This window comes from Zeugodacus cucurbitae, chromosome 3, assembly GCF_028554725.1.
Source record: "Zeugodacus cucurbitae isolate PBARC_wt_2022May chromosome 3, idZeuCucr1.2, whole genome shotgun sequence".
Classification (NCBI taxonomy): Eukaryota; Metazoa; Arthropoda; class Insecta; order Diptera; family Tephritidae; genus Zeugodacus; species Zeugodacus cucurbitae.
This window is the reverse complement of record NC_071668.1, coordinates 757,445-774,531: the sequence shown is the minus strand read 5'-3', so window position 1 is coordinate 774,531 and position 17,087 is coordinate 757,445. Positions and strand designations below refer to the sequence as shown.

General features: G+C 34.7%; 1 protein-coding gene and 1 long non-coding RNA gene across 8 annotated transcripts; one reads left to right on the top strand and one right to left on the bottom strand.

The window, feature by feature from the left end:
* Positions 1-959: 959 nt before the first annotated feature.
* LOC105209671 (tyrosine-protein kinase Btk29A) lies at positions 960-17,019 on the bottom strand. Of its 7 annotated transcripts, none has more exons than XM_011180207.3 (14): positions 16,694-17,019; positions 15,854-16,209; positions 13,798-13,893; positions 13,604-13,742; positions 13,394-13,540; positions 4,559-4,695; positions 4,371-4,487; positions 4,224-4,304; positions 3,885-4,144; positions 3,589-3,782; positions 3,183-3,523; positions 2,856-3,093; positions 2,652-2,785; positions 960-2,562 (listed from the first exon to the last, which is right to left on the bottom strand). In XM_011180207.3, exons 2-14 carry the CDS (start codon positions 16,085-16,087, stop codon positions 2,464-2,466), a joined length of 2,217 nt encoding a protein of 738 aa, XP_011178509.1. In that variant the 5' UTR covers positions 16,088-16,209; positions 16,694-17,019; the 3' UTR covers positions 960-2,463. The 7 variants fall into 7 exon arrangements, with proteins under 7 accessions (XP_011178509.1, XP_028894441.1, XP_011178512.1 ...); XM_029038608.2 differs by lacking the exon at positions 16,694-17,019 and adding an exon at positions 16,561-16,687; XM_011180210.3 differs by lacking the exons at positions 13,394-13,540; positions 13,604-13,742; positions 13,798-13,893; positions 15,854-16,209; positions 16,694-17,019 and adding exons at positions 8,806-9,069; positions 10,887-11,003.
* LOC128920267 (uncharacterized) lies at positions 4,692-9,084 on the top strand. The gene is made up of 2 exons (XR_008470369.1): positions 4,692-5,679; positions 5,751-9,084. It is a non-coding gene; the product is annotated as an uncharacterized LOC128920267 (long non-coding RNA).
* Positions 17,020-17,087: the final 68 nt, after the last annotated feature.

Genomic DNA, 17,087 nt, shown 5'->3' with positions numbered 1-17,087 from the left:
CTTACTGAAACCAAAATTGTACATTTTTACTTTAATTTTAAACGTCCAGCTATGTCATACATACACATTTTGTTTTTGCTTTTATTGCTCCTATCGAAATTTCCACCCACATATCAAAATGTTTACTGCTCTGCAAGCGTTTTGAAAACGCTATTTGAGCTTAGTTTAAATTGAACATTAATTAATTGATGAAATTTATATTTGCGCTACTCAATTACTGAACTGAACACTTGGAACGAGTCAATAAATCACACTGAGTCTTCATCGATTGGTGCTGTTGACGACATCGTATCGCTCCTCAAAGCTGGCTGTGATATGATTTTAGTTGAAACATTTCACAACCGCTTTGAAGAATGACACAACTTCAACTTTTGTATTTCCTTGCATCTCTCAACATACTCAACTTTGTCCCGTCGTCATTCCTTGCGGTTACGGGAAATCTTCCCAGTAGTCATAGAGTCTACTGGAAATCTCTTCAAAATAATGCCCGTGTTCAGAGAGTCTAATCTATCTATATTTATTTTCGGAATTTCTTTAATTTATATGATAGGTAGAGTTGTATTTGCTTGTATGTTTAGGCAGTGATATACCGCACATTGAGCCAGGGATAATCGAAGTAAGTCACAATCGTTGAGCAGTTCTTATGTTGTGAGGTTTACATTAGTTTTAGTTTTTTGATTAGTTTTATATTTTTTTACACAACTAAGATAGAGGATTTTTCTAAAATCGTTTCCCCTTTTCGTTTTTTCATAATATTTAAGAAGGTTCATGGTGTCCATCCACTCTTGAAGTAAAAAAAAAAAACAAAGCAGGCTTATAACTTATATTCCCATTGTCTACTCTTATAATCACCGCTATACTCTTTCGGCGTATAAATTTAGCCCTTTATGGTTGAGTTTAGTTTTCATGTATAGAGATATTTCTTTTGCTTTGGCATTGTGATTGAATTAAAAAAAATGTGCTGATAAAAACGCGTATGTATGTTTTTATTCGTTATTTTTTCATTACATCTTACAAAATAATTTAAATACAACTAAAACATTGATAATACGAATCATAAAAAAAAACCAATGCTTAGATATTGCGTGTCATACAAATGCATTGCACATAAATACACATGCTTGTATGTGTGTATGTATGTTTGTATATGAATAAGGAGATATGTATGTAATTATACATCAAAAGTGTAATGTAAATTATAGTTTCACAAAATTATCAAACAAAACTTGAATTATCGCAAAGTGCACAGCTGTATAGATATAAAATTTTCTATATACACACATATACATATGCATATGTATAAATGTATGTAAGTGTATAATACGGGCGTTCGCTATACGTGTATAGTCAAATAGTGTGCATTCAAGTTTCACTTTTATCCGGAAATATTAAAAGTAAATCACAAAAGAATTTATATTAATCCATAATTACTAGTATGCGCACTCAATGCGGTTTAAAAATATGTATATGTGTTTATGTTTATGTTTTTATTTTATCCATGTATGTATGTGTATGGAAATTATATAGTAAACCAAAAAACAAATAATTGAGCGGTGAGTGTTTGCCTGGCTGGCGCACAGGTCATATTTCGCCAAAGGCATATACTTGTATTTTATAAAAATCATTCTTGTGCTTTTTTGTATATGCGCTTTTGCGGTTTTTTTTTAAATTGTTTTTTACTCTTATTCTGCTCGCCGTAATTATATAATCGTACGGGGAAAAATGAAATAATACATAAATTCTTTAACGTGAACTTAATTCTCACAATATACATGGCGTCTTGACTTACATTTAAGATATCCATAGGCATTATATTTAATCAGTTTCAATATTCGAATTGTTTATATCTAATTTTTTTAGTTTTTGTATGCGTACGTACATTTTTGTATATATAAAAGTAAAAAGCACAATAAAAAAGCATACTAAACCGTTATTTCATACTAAAAATAGTTCAAAAATCTCTCTTTCAATTGTTCATTTCTTAATTAACGTGGCTGGCTAGTTGAAAAAATTACAAACATTTTAGGATGCTTTCATATACGTGTGTGTGTACATATATGTATATGTATGTATTGATGTCAGCTTGACAACTTTTTGAATACGTTCGCGTATCGCACGTTTGCGAAAAGCGTGATTCTTAATATGAAATTGTTTCTTTTTTTTTATATATTTTTTATATTTTATTTGACTTGTTTTAGATTTATTCCTACTTATTTACGTGTATTTTTGTTTAGTTCCGACAAAAGTATTGACTACTTGTAAAGTTGAATGATATTACGAATTCATGTTAGCAGTTGGATTACTTTACTTAGCATTTACTTGTTTCTAAAGAATAAGCTTTTGGCAAACTCTACTCTCCTTTCTATCATTTCACTCATCGATTACTTTGCTAATATCTATATAAATTAACTCAGTACATAATTCGACAATCACTGCTGCCGCATCGAGAAACTCAGCTGAAGCTTAGTCAGTTAGCGTTTGAGCGACGAGTGCCAGTTGCTCCTTAAGCAGACGGAAGGATGGGCGCTCTTCCGGACCATGAGACCAGCATTTCTTCATAACCTGTGAAAATAAATATCAAGAACATGCATTTTAGTAATTGCATTTCTTCTAATATTGGTAAGAAGAATGTGTGTGTCACAAGTATTCACCTCGTATATTTCCTTTGCACATGACTTTGGTTTTTCTAATATAATACCACGTTGGACACGCTCCACCACTTCGGTATTCTTAAGACGGCCATAAGGCATTTTTCCACAGGTGAACACTTCCCACATAAGTACTCCTAAACGATAAATTCGAAAAAGGGGTTTTAATGAAACTGAATTGTTCACTTAGAATATATATATCAGTACCGTATGCCCAGACATCACTTTTGGAAGAGAAACGCGTATAGTTCAACACCTCCGGCGGTGCCCATTTAATAGGAAACTTGGTGCCACCTGAGCTTGTGTATTGGTCGTCCAAGACGTAGCGAGCCAAACCGAAATCTGCCACTTTTACCACATTTTCAGAACCAACGAGACAATTACGTGCGGCCAAATCACGATGGATGTAGTTGTGACGTTCCAAGTAGGCCATGCCTTTGCTGACCTGTAGCGCAATAATAAAGACGGGGGAATGCATACAATAAATAAATTTGCAAATTGCAAAGTGGCGAGAAGTTAATCGGTGACACATACCTGTATACACATATCCAACAACAAGCCCATGTTCCCGATGAGTGTGGTCTCATGCCGACGCAAGTAGTTCAACAACGAGCCATGTTTCATATATTCGGTGACAATGTAAATCGGACGATGCTTCGAGCAAACTCCATACAATTGCACAAGGTTAGGATGTTGCAATTTGGTCATCACTTTGGCTTCCTCAATAAAATCGTCCTCGGACATAGTGCCCTCCTTCATCATTTTAACAGCGGTGTCTATGGATCCACGCCATTTTCCCCGTCGTACCACACCGAATTGCCCCGAGCCAAGCTCCTCCATCAGCATCAACTCCATTGGGTGAATTTCCCATTTATCTGTATGGGATTTATAGGCGTGCTTGAAGCGAGTACAACAATTAAATACTGATTCCTCGACTTACCGTGGGACAATCCTGCGGTTGGTGGAACTGGTCTATCACAAGGCGATGATTTCAAACGGCACGCTAATCCTCCGGAGTTGTGTCGATGGTAGTTTATAAGGTCGGGTATGGTCTCGCAGCAATGCTTCTCACTCAAATAGTACTCGCCTCTCGCATTTTGCTTGATGTGATAATGTTTCACATGAGATTGTGGTCTATTGTTGGATATACAAAGAATAACGGTTTGAAAACATTATTATTATTTGATTGTTGTCTCGAATATACGAGTATTGTATGTATGGGTATGTAACACTCACACTTTGGTATGTAAGGACAGCGTGTATAAACCTTTTGTCGATGATTTCCGCACAACAAAACAACCTTCTTTGTCACCCTGTTTCAAAAGAGATTCAGCGCGTTGGCGAGACATATCCCCAACATACCACTCATAACGCTCTAAGCCCAGTAGAGCTTTTGGCTTAACGTAATTACTCGGTATGTAACCCACATTGCCCAAGGCGTCCTTAACCTTCCACCAGTGCTCTTGGGAATCATCAATCACTTCATATTCAGCATTCTAATGAAGAAATATACAAGCGCATAAATAATAGCATGCCATGCATTCTGTTCATAAATAAATAAAGACGCGACAATACCTTCTCGAGTGATAGATCACCGCCTTCGATTGCTTTGAATGGGTAAAGAGCCACCACAACTTTGACGAAGTGTGAATTATCCTGGGAATGCAAACAAACGTACATAGTGGGATATATAGAATACTAATTGCAAGTACTTGTGCTTACCTTGGACTTAGAATTTGGAGTACCCGGCGTTGGAATACCCCCCGGCATTGTGTTGTCCAACGATGTAGCGCCGCTATTTAAAATATTTGGTGATTGCTTAAAGGTCGTAACCGAAGTCTAAACACGAGAAGAACAATAACAAATTGTGAATAGTAAAATGGAAACAATTTGCGAAAAAGTGATCTTACTTGTAACGGTGCAGATGTAGGTGTCGAGCTCCCCAAACTGCCGGAACTATTGTGATGCAGATTAAATTGACTGGTTGAGGTTGAGTTATTCGGACTACTGCTACGAGTAGTGTTCTGGGCAGGAGAACCTCCTGTACCTATAAAAGAAAATGGAATAAAATATTAAACTCGTGTCTAGAGTTGTTAATTGGAAATTATTTGATAATGAAAATGCTCATACTGCTAATATCATACAATATACTACATATGTGGATAAATTTGTGCTTTTGAAAATGTATCATCGAAATGTACGCGTGGCCTTAGCTACATACATTGGCCACACAAAGCGACAGCAAATGCCGTCCGGTGTAGGAGTTTGTGAGCCATCAAAATATTGCGCAACTGTGTTGCCAAAACGGTACACTCGTACATAATGTCTTTTGCTTTGCGCTCATTGTAGGAGTGTGGGATTTTGGCATTTTGTCGACTTATGTCGGTTGTCGGTTTAACGCACGTCAGTTGGAGGTCGCCACCAATTGGCGAAGAAAGTTGCATAAGTCATGGACAAACTAAAAATTATGGTTTCGAACCAAGGCTTAACTTTGTCAGGTTATTGAATTCCCTCACTATTATTGTAGCGAACATATCATAACTGATAATATCATGATCAACATTATGAAATATTAATATTTCCAAGCCACCGCCACCTACAAGCCCTCAGCTGAAAGCTACAGTTATTCAAATATTGTATTGTTTTGACGTCAAAACCTGTCTTTATTTGCATTAATTTTTATTTCATTATTTTTTTTTTTTTGCATCTATGCCTTCAACTTTAATATCGTTCCATTTGAGAACGTCAGCAGCAGAACGTGTTGTTTGGTGGGAAAAAAGTAGATTAATTAATTTGAATGTTTTAAGCGAGATCTACATATAAACCCAAAAAAAAAAATGAAATAACAAAATAAATGTTTTCAAGTTCTCACGACAACCGGGTGCGGTGGCTGGAATCAACCGAATTGATTTCGTTCAAACAAATTAGTTTTAGGATATTTAAAAAAATTAAATAACAAAACCGGTGAATGCAATAAATATTGTTGTGGATTTTGTACAAAACTTCTACTGATTACATTGCATAAATGCTCGTAAGTAAACGATAACGGTACATTGCAAATAAAATATAAAACATTTTACTTATGCACGTCCACATCGCTAGAAAACAACTTGCCATAATAGACGATGCAACAACATTCCTAAAACAGCTGCTTCTGCTGAAACAGCACCGAACGACGACAAAATGAAATCTCAGAAAGACACTGGATACAGATGCATTCACAATATCACAACGACTACTTGCTTTCAACTTTCTCATATTTTGCACACATACGCTTCGCTTAATTACTAACGCTACATGAGGAAAATGGAAATGAAATCAAATACAACAAATTAGATCGCAATCAACACACATTTTATACAATACCTAGTAACGTACCCAACTTCAAGGCGGATAAAAGCATCATATTTGCACCAGTTGATTCGTACAGATGATAGATGCACTTGCAGCCGGACGCAAGGTGTTGAACAACAACAACAAATACAAATACAAGCACAAACACAATAGTTTTCACTTTCAATTTATGTTTTTTATTTCGTTTTTGTTTTTTTTTTTTGCTGACCGTCTACAGCAATTGAATGATGAATTTGCAGGGAAACGCTTGCCGTTTGTTGCAGGCGCACACTTGGCAATAGCGCTTTGTTTGCCTTTTGCTTTGCTTTCCTCAATTCACTGTCTGGAGCGGGTATGATCTGCGACTGCTAACGGCAAGTGAAAAGTGATCGTGAGGGTGCGAATGTATTGGTGAATGCATATAAATTTCGCGCGCGTTAACTACATACACCTATATGCAGAGGGTGTTTGTTTAGAGTTATAGAAGTTTTATTGTAGAGAAATAAAGGGAAAATTATTTGTTAGTCTACTTTTAGGACATTTAGCGTTGGAATAGTATCTACCCAATATTGGGACGAATGTTGCAATTGCTCAAATTTAACAAATTTAATTTTAACTAGGTTCAAGAAGCACCAATGGATGCTGAATTTCTCATAAAGACACCCTTTTGTTCAGTATCACAGTTTTGTGGTTCTATTGAAACATAAAGTTAGCACCCAACTAAATTGTGCGTTGGGTTTAAAAGGCACACAAGCATATGTTTCTAAGCAGCAAATGGTTACACTTGCGCGATCACCTTCAAACACAGTTCACCAATGAGCCAAACACCATAAAAGCCGTAACGCACACGAACGCTATATGCATTCGTCCGTAATTATTTTAAGACATTAAGTTGGATGGGTTATAAAAAGAAGAAAAAAATAAATGAAGTAATAACACTTGAAGAACACCACATCAGCAAGGCACTCCGCGGTAATTATATTGACTGAGCGCCATCTTCAAAACGTATACATATGTATCTGCATATGTATGTACATAACCTAGCATATATTTGTGTATATTTTTGAAGAAACTAGAAGCAACACAGCGTAAAACAACAAAGGAATTAATTTGTATTTCAACATTCGAGTGGAAAAGAGAAAAAGTCATTTGGAAGTACAAGAAATTAAAGTTAAAAAATACATAGAATCCGCTCACGGTACAGGGTGCTGTTTTCCTCGGTTAATTTTCGATTGAACCTGCAATTTTTTTAGTTTTCCACTTGGTTTTTGTTTGGATCCAACTTGGCTAATTCAGCCTTTTTAAAGAAACGGTTAACTTTCAGGTAAAACTTTGGATTTTCGCCATTGGGTTAAATTGGTAGTAAGTATATTTTAGTAATTATTTTTTCAACCTTTGCACATACATAGGCGCATTTGAAAAATAAATACCGTTTTCATCGACTTAGCAAAATGGCTAACCGTCGAAGGCTTTTCACTTCACTTTTGCAAACACATTCAGTCTATTGCTTCAGTCTACGTAAACTACGTATATTACGTATATACACACTATGCGTAGTGCAATTTTCCACTCTGCAAGCAAAATTGTTGCTTTGTTGTAAGAAAAATGGCTGCTTTTTGAAAGTACGAATGCGTTCACAAGCCTTTCGCACAATCGCTCTCATTTAATCAAATATTATATATGCGTTAATTAAATCCTTTGATTTTTCTATTATTAATAATCGGGTTTGAACGTCGCCAATGCTTTAGCTTTAGATTCTTTTAAGCCATGAAAAATACTATATATATATGCAAAGGTGTATATATGTCTCCGATGGCATTGCACAACGATTTGCACGACGATCTTCTATTAATAAAAGTTAAAACTCAACTGGGCAAGAAGAAGAAACATAAATAGTAACCAACCTGCCAACCTGTTACTGCTGTTAGTGCTGCCTGTCTATGCATCTATTGCGGTCGTTGTGGTTGCTGTTGTTGCATTCATTGTTCAACTGTTCACAGGCCACTTCAGCAGAGAGCTGTGAGCTGTGAGCGAAGTCAGGCACAGATTTAGTTGCGCTTAAATTGAGTTACTATCAGGAGACAATAGTCAACGGCAACGCCAGTTGGTGCGACAGTAGCTGGCCGAAACGGTAAAAAAGTGGAAAAACCACTTTGTACATTCAAACAAACTTAAGTGGAAGTATCTCAACTTTCATACACAATGCGTACTGCAAACACACACACACACATCTATATATATACATATACATATTGTTGTTATGTTCGTGTGTGTGTGTGTGTGTGTGGTGGTAGTATAAAAAATAAACTTCAACAATTTGTACAAAATACTCAGCGCACGGCTGTATATATCTGGTAATACGACAACAGCAATAGCAACAAGCAGTAACAGCAACAACAATAACAACAATAACAACGGCAATGACAAACAAGCAAAACTCGCTTCTGGTTTCGCAGCTCAATAGTACACACACACACATATATATATATATTTATATATTTCTATAGAGTTAACACACGCATACGCACATACCAAATAAAAATAAGTTAAAGACGTCAGCAACAGCTGCGACCAAACAACAATATTTGCCTAACTTTGGGAACATGCTGTTACCGCAATAATAAATAATCTGAAAATCAACAGAAATGCTGAAGGCAAGCAGCAGGACCAACATTGCTCCAGTACCGACAACTGTCAGGCTTGGAGACAGCCTTTGCACATTTCCTGCTGGGAACATATTGTGTGACTTATACTGTTAGTATACTTATACTGATTACTTGAAAAAACCTAACTTCTTATCTGTAATATTTAAGTATGTACATACCTTTTGAGCTTGGCAGACATTGTCCGACATTATTCCAAAAATTTAAACGACAGCCAAACACTTTCATTTCTTTTACACGTTCTTTCATATTGCCCAGCACACTGGTTTCCGTGAAGCTGACACACGGAATCATTTGCGCACCACAAGATGTTGATTAATTGTTTAGCCGACTCTGCATAAATTCGGCTTTCATTACCACGGTACTACCGAGTAAGCTTTGCTTAATGTTTATATTTTCTTTTCTTTAGTAACTAATCGCGTTCGCTAGAATCGATTTTTTCAAATACTTATTAGCGGAGAGCAAACTAATTGCGATCTTTGATTAGCACATGCGCACATATCTACAAATATTATGAATTTTAATGAGGTCCTTTAATAAAAAATGTGTTGACGTATGGAGACTCCACCGATTTTGTGGTTAAAAAACTCAGTGCTGTTCTAAATACACACATACATATGTATGTGCATGCACTGCAAATGGAAGAAGTTATCACCAAATGATTGCTGAAGAGTCGTTTATCTTTTTTGTTTGCAGTCTTCTCCTCATTCACTAGTGTGTAGGTACGCAAATATGTCAACATCGCTATGTTTACACACAAAATAAACAAATAGGAGACACATTGAAATAAATTTGTGTGTACTTAAGTGCATGTAAAAATTTGTCTTTAGTCCAAAAAATTACCTGCGTAGGGAAAGTTAACATATTTTTGTTGTGAATAAGCGAGCAGTCAAAGAAGTAAAACAAGCATTGAGTAGGGAGAAAGAGGAAGAAGGTGAAAAATAAGAAAGTGGTTTAAGGAGTGGCTTGACATGTTTATCAGTGACCGCTCGTAAGGGTCTGCACTCGGTGTTTTCAGACATTCCTTCGTTTTATTATTTTCTATTTACACGAAATTACAAATTTTTCGGTTTATGTATGGACAATAAGTCAAAGCATATAAATGCAGCGCACACTAAAGTCATTCTTTGTTGAGTGATCTATAGATAACATACATAAGTATAATAAAACAGCCCACATCGAATTCGTGATGAGTTCTGGATGAGTTTTTACACATTTTCTTGGAAAATGTTTGACATGAATTTTTCATTTCTTTTTGTTCGTAGGAACAGCAACACATTGCCCAAACCTTATCTGCTCATCCATCTCGAGTCTTATAAGCTGCATGCATACATTCAAGCAGTTTCGTGTGGCGAAGGCAACAGGTAAAATACCGAACCGGTTTAGGAAAATGTTCATTTAGTGCAAATTATCGAAATAAAACTTCGAAGGCAATAGAAAAGGTGTTGCATGAGAAAATTGTTTCACGATATGAAATTTAATTTCTTACATACATGCACCTATGCCTGTATATATTTAGTGTACTTGATCATATGTCTCTGTACTTCATCTCTCAAATTGTACTCCTCTTCACAAAGATACTCAAATGTCTTTTTTATTTTCGGTGGAATAGTGCGGCTAGATTAGTCCATTCACTAAACCGTTTCAGAACAATTTCACATTTGCATTTGTAACTTCGAAAAAGAGGATATGTCGAAATATGTAAGTTATTTTATTCGAAGGCCACACTTAAACGAACACTATAATTTGTTTGGCCTTGACTGCATGTAAATGCAATTTCTACCACATTTCTTATTAATTCCACCTACAAACAAACTTAATTATAAACTTACAAAGAGCTCGTTTGTAATTTTTGTATTTTGACTTTTAAAGACATAGTTTTAGATATTCATTCACATTACAGTTATGTATTTATGCATTGCTCGTCAAAGATCCAATATTAAGTGGTAAACACAGAAATCGGTTTCAAATATGGGAAATTAAATGCTCTCGCGCCTTTAAGCTGAAAAATACCGACATAACTGTCGTTTTTCAATTCCAACAGATGTCATTATTCACATTTTCTCAACTAACAACAACACACCAACAACAACAACAAAATACAAATAAATAATCATACATTTTAAACACGTTTCAAGTTTGTGCATATATTTCGTATTTTGTGTACATACAAATCGCCGACGAGTGTACCGTATGCATGTGTATGTTAATTTTTACTTTATTAGCACAACAATGGATTTACCGGAGCCACAGACAATGCCACACACACTTCAGCGCCGAAGAGGTGTCTCGCAGCACGATCACATTCGCTTGAGTCTCGCCGCAAACTGAAACCAAAGTGTTACGGTCCGAGTGATAGTGCTTACTGCTTTCCTCTCAAAGCAATTTCTACTCAAACCAGCTTGCTCAACTAGTTGGGTCGCCTCAGCCGACAATTTTTGGAAGAAGGGAGTACGAAATATAAATTGGGCTGGGCAGAGAATTTCGAAGAACTCTCAAAAGGGGGAATCTTTACTAGAAGTTTGGCTACATAAATATACACATGCATATACATATCTATTTACATATTTGTATGTAACCCACACTAATGCACCTACATATGTATGCACACATTGCACATTTGTGTGAACTTTAAATAGCACATGATTTTCAACGCACCCGATGACTTGGTGCATGAAGATTTGTATTTAAAGCGATTTCGGCGCTGTCATTCCCCTAGCAATTCTAGTTTGAGGATATACCAACAATAGTTTCTATGTAGTTGGGTACATATTTTGAATATATCACTTTTTTATGAACCTATACACGTATAAATGTACATATGTATGTATGGAAGTGCAACGTTTTTTCGTTTAAAATGCATATTTTAAAGAAATTATCAGAAAGTGAATAATATTATCAAGTATTCTGATAAAAATAAGAAATTTAAGTTGTAATATGAATTTTCTTTTAGAATCATAATCTTCATAAATAATTTCATTTACTCAAAATAATTATTTTATTAGAAAGGAAACAAAAACTATTTGCTTAAAGCAAAAACATCAATTTCGAGAGATGACGGATGCGTTAGCACCCTAAGGGCTAAATATTAAAATAGTATGCATACATATGTAAAAATCTATGTGTGTCTATGTGTATATATGAGCTTTGACTAATAGAAAAATAGTCTTTCATGATAAAATAATGTAATATAAAAATTTCACCAAATTTGATTTCATCAAGCAAGCCAACTATGGACGTTAAGTGACTTTATATGTTACGACGAAGAGTGCGTGGTCAGCTACAAGAGAAATGTCTTAGGCTTTATTACCCGGGTTAATTTCCCACGTTTAGAATCATAAAATAACCAAATCATTAATCAAAAGGTGAACACTATGCTTTGCAGATGTGAACAGAGACGTTAACACACACGCACACAGCCAAGCACATCGTATACTCGTACAAACCTGTATTTCAAAGCTAATCGATCATGGATCATGGTCTCTCCGCAAGACAAACTTTTCCAAAGATATTTTAAGAAATTACATGAGCATGCACGCATATATGCATGTATTTTAGACATTTCCACGAATACAGGGTGAGTTGTTAAGCAAATTAAACAAAGTTCTGACACAGAGTAGCTAATGAAAATATTTTTTTAATTCGACCCAACGATCACATTACAGCTTATGATGAAATTATTGAGAATAAAGAATTGAAGATAACAAAAGTATAGATATTTTTAATAACTCCCAACTGAAGTTAGATGAGTTCTCTTGAACATAACAATCTTAACTTCAGTAAGATCGTAAAGTCTTTCTTCAAACGTTTTTCAAGAATTTCAGTGCTGGCAAACAAACAATGTTTACCTACACATGTATTTACCTTTGTTACAATAGGAAACAAGAAAATAATTTTGATAAATGAGCACTAAACAGTCAACAAATGAGCGACAGTTGAAAGTTATCAAGTTCATTGCACGTGTCTGTGCTAATGGTTCATATAATGGTTGTACACAATTCGTCTATTGGTAAAATGTGTAAGACATCAAAAAGACAAAACCAAAAAACAAAACAGATACAGCAAACAAAAAATATGTAAAACCCGTTTGCCTTTTGCCCTACAGCCTGCTGATCTAGCGTCCAGTCTCTAGATAGGCTCTAGACCTGAGGAACAAAAGTTTCACCGTTTTGCTATTTCACTCAATTATCACTTCTTTTGCTTTAGTTATGATTTTCTCCTAAAGTTATTATTATTTTTAGTTTATTTTTTTCTTTTATAAATTTGGCTAAGATCGTAACCGGTTTGTCGATTTGTAATTTGAGTGACTTTCTTGTGCTCAGAAATGCTCAAAGACCTGCATATCCCTCAACGGTTACTCACTCACTAAATCTCACTCAATTAAATAGTAACATCACGAAACAAACAGTTTGACAGTTTTCCATATAAAAAATAAATCCTAATATGTTCATATGTTAATATTGCTGAATATTTAGTCATTGAATACAATTTCGTAAAAACTTTATTTAAACGAAATTTTACTTTTGCAGGACCAAAATGTATTATTTATGATATGAAATTTATGGAACAGTATTAAAGACTTTTTATCTTGAACTAAATAATAAATAAAATTAAATTAAATGTTTGAAAGCACTATGATAGCACTATGGATGAGCATGAGATTATTAAAGTATGACAAATGCTCCAGAGATTAAATTATGCTTTATCTCATGCGCATTGTAAATAAAGTATAAATTTGGATCTACTCACTTGGATTATTATTTGCTTCCAACCAATGGGTCGCAGCTTGACAGCCGAACGTTGCTCGACTGATTCCCTTACAACAGGACCACTTTTTACCCGTCCAAAGTCCTGGATGGAAACGATATGACTTCGGCGTATTTGTTTCTTCACAAACTACCAAAGCAATAATATGAATTTATTAAATTTTAAACATTTATTAATAGAATAACCACTAACCCTCTCTTATGGCACGTATCCAGTCATCACGTTCTCTTTCACTACTCGCTAGTAAATATAAAATATATTGCGGTACAGAGCGTCCTGATAGTTGTTGATCGTTGGAGGACTCACAATAACCAACTTGAAATGGAAATCCCTACAACGAATAATTTTAACATCGACGATTTTGTATATTTGAACTTTTTACTTACGTTTGGTGCAAAAGGATCTCCACCCTCCCCACTAACAATAGCAGTTTCGACTAGTCGAACACCTTTCACCGGAACTCGACCACGCTCCCGGCGACGCTGCAAAGAGAAGCACTTCAATAATATGTCGCACTTTGAGAAATGAAATATTTCTTATATACATAAATATTTTTAAATATTATTTTTATAATTACAACCACAATATATATAATTTTACATTCTCGCTTAACATTTATAATGCGAACCTGAGTAAAGTGTTTCATTCATTTACAATATTTGTTAAGAGTTCACTGAACCCCCATCCAACGTATCAAACATATTGTCGCTTACGCACTGCTGTGATGCCGAATAGACACCCCATCCTGTGGTAAATGAATGCCAAATGTTCACTATACACTGTCCTGGTGATAAACTCTCAACGAAGTCACCCTTTTAATATAACATTATTTGTTGTTGAGAATGTTTATACGTTTTTTCAAAAACAATTTCTTACAATATTTAAACTATAGTTCTGGCGAGAACATTCAACTTCTAAGAGTTCTACTGTTTCATTGTAATTGTTTTCAATACTTACATAAATACTCTCAATGACCGGTGCCGTATACTAGAATTTTTCATATACACAAGTTTACTTGGGTGGGGCTTTTGGAAGTTTGATCTTTTTCATTTGAAATATCTGGATTTTGCTCATTCAAAACACTTTCTGAAACTTCTTAAGCTGGTATCACTTTGTGTGTCTGTTAATCCATGCCGAATAATATTTACTTTATTTTGTGCGATTTCTCACAACTTTGCTCTGCGCATTTGGGTGTGTTTTTCCACAATGTACATATGTGTGTATACGAATCATTAAACATATCCTTTTTTGGTAATTTTGTATAAATATTATGCGTAGGAAAAGGTGTTAGGAAAATTTTCACTTTAAACTTTTTGTTTTTTATGAAACAATAATATAAAATACATCGGCCGTTCTCATAGCAGATGAACAGTTTACTCGACTCGATAAAACGTTGTAAAAGTAAATAAATATTACTTTATCCTTTTAGTTATTAAAAAAGCTGTTATTTTGTTTTGTGCAACAAAGCAATATAAATTTATTTGTGATTAAATGTCTTTTCTCTTTATGTTCACGCGTCGATTACAAGCAACTGAATCAAATGTTCTTCCCAGCAGCGAAAAACAGAGACTTACTCCTGCTCAACTGCCAGGATACGGGTGGTTATTGCTTGGTTGTTCGTATGTATGCGCATGTATACCAATTGGAAAACAAAAACGGGGAGGGTTTTCCCTATGTAGAGATTTTCACTTGGGAAAACCTAATGTAGAAAGGAGAATCATGCAAATAAATAATTGCCAGATGTGCAAATCCATCTTTTTTGGAGAAAAAAATCACAAATATTTTTTTCAATATGAACGCTCTTTGTAGATAAAAATCGGGATATCTAATTTAAAAAAGTGTTAATTTTATATATGTATGTATGTGTGGCTTTCACACTTTTGTCTGATACTTGGACAATGACAGAATTGCACTTGGTTCGCTATGACAAAATATGATAGTGGTTAGAACCAGGTTCTGCTGAGTTGTGGCGCCGATTGTTATTAATTCAATTAACTCTTAAAAATATTATAAATATTTGCCCTCAAAATAATGCTTTATCAAACCGACCATATTGTAGAATGGAAAGTTGTTCTCCGCTATCGATTACGCTCATATGTGAGTTTTTGGAATAGATAAGGGTTGATACTAACAGGCCGGCAATTTCCTACATGTTGCATTACCTAAATATAGTGTAAATACATTGCAGCCGGTATTTATTTTGTCTGATAAAGCCACTAGAATCAGAACGACAAAATTCGTGGGTTTCAGCTGAATTAGGTGCAACTGTATTTATCATTTTATGCGTAACTACATGCATTAAATATATATACAAGATGTAATTGAAAATTATGATTCACGGGTTTTAAATGAGGAAGATCATTCCTTTGTAATGTATGAATTTGTATGTGTTGTATATTAAAAAATCTATCTACAAACTGTTGAATGAATAGACTGACTTACCTCAATGTTTTCCGTATCAAAATAAGATAATGATTTTTTGGTCAGTTCAAACCATCGTTGTTTATAGTTGACTGGTGTAAAACGTTTTTTGTTCTGAGCTCGTTTCACCATTGATCCGCTTTTCACAATATCATACAGCCTTTCGGACACTTTATCCATTCGGCTATGGAATGATTTGCTACTGCAAACTGTGGAAGAAGATGAACGAATGCTGCCATGTGTAGATCGGTTCATGGTTGCGGCAAATGTTAGGATTCCAAGGAAACTCTATAGCTATTTATATTCTGAATAAAGCACCACTTGTTTCTATTTATAAATGTATTTAGCACCTGTTACATATTTCAACAGGGAACGGGCTATAATAAAAAACACAATTTTTATTTAAGTAAATATGTTAGCTGTTTAATTATGTTATGTAAACATTACATGAGATACAAAACAATTTTGACTGGTGACTACGCTAGATCAACAAGCAATGATTAACTTTAACATTAATTACAACTTTGCGGTGAACACAGAACGTAACTATATTAAATCAGGCAATTATGTACATATAAAAATATACAAACTTTCACATTTTTGCGTGAAATCATCTTTGATTTCTTAATATAAGATATCCTTTAGCGGTTTAACAATTGAGGTTTTCTAGCGTCTACATCTTATCAAATGTGTCTGTACAACTCTTATCATTTGAATTATTTACTTACTGTTGTAAAGTAAAGATTTTGTATTTTACTAATTATGTATAACAGGAATTATTAGGACCACATATACCAAAAACCAGCGAATTTACTAGGTCTCAATTCTAGGAATTTCAGACTCATTCATTTCTGCCCTTACCCCGACGTTGCATTCCGCTCTATGCTTTTTCGGCATCTACTTCTTGTTTAGTGCTTTATTTCGTTACTCATGACACGCACAAGTGTATAAACACGAACTTGTAACTTTGGATTTGATATATCTTTTTAATTGGGTTTCACTACACTTTTTAATCCACCTGGTTATTAATTTTGTTAGCACATATTTCGAATATAGTTTTTAATTTCGAGATTTTTCAGCTGAATTCGCGGAAATCATCCTCTGCCATACCGCGTACTACATTTAAGCCGTGCTTTGCTTCGTACACTCTTCTTCTTTACGACTGCGCCAAGGCGATCGTTTCTCTTTGTCCACTTTCGAGTTTTGATCATTGTTCTTTTGTTCATTATTTCTTTATCTTGTTTAATATTCACCG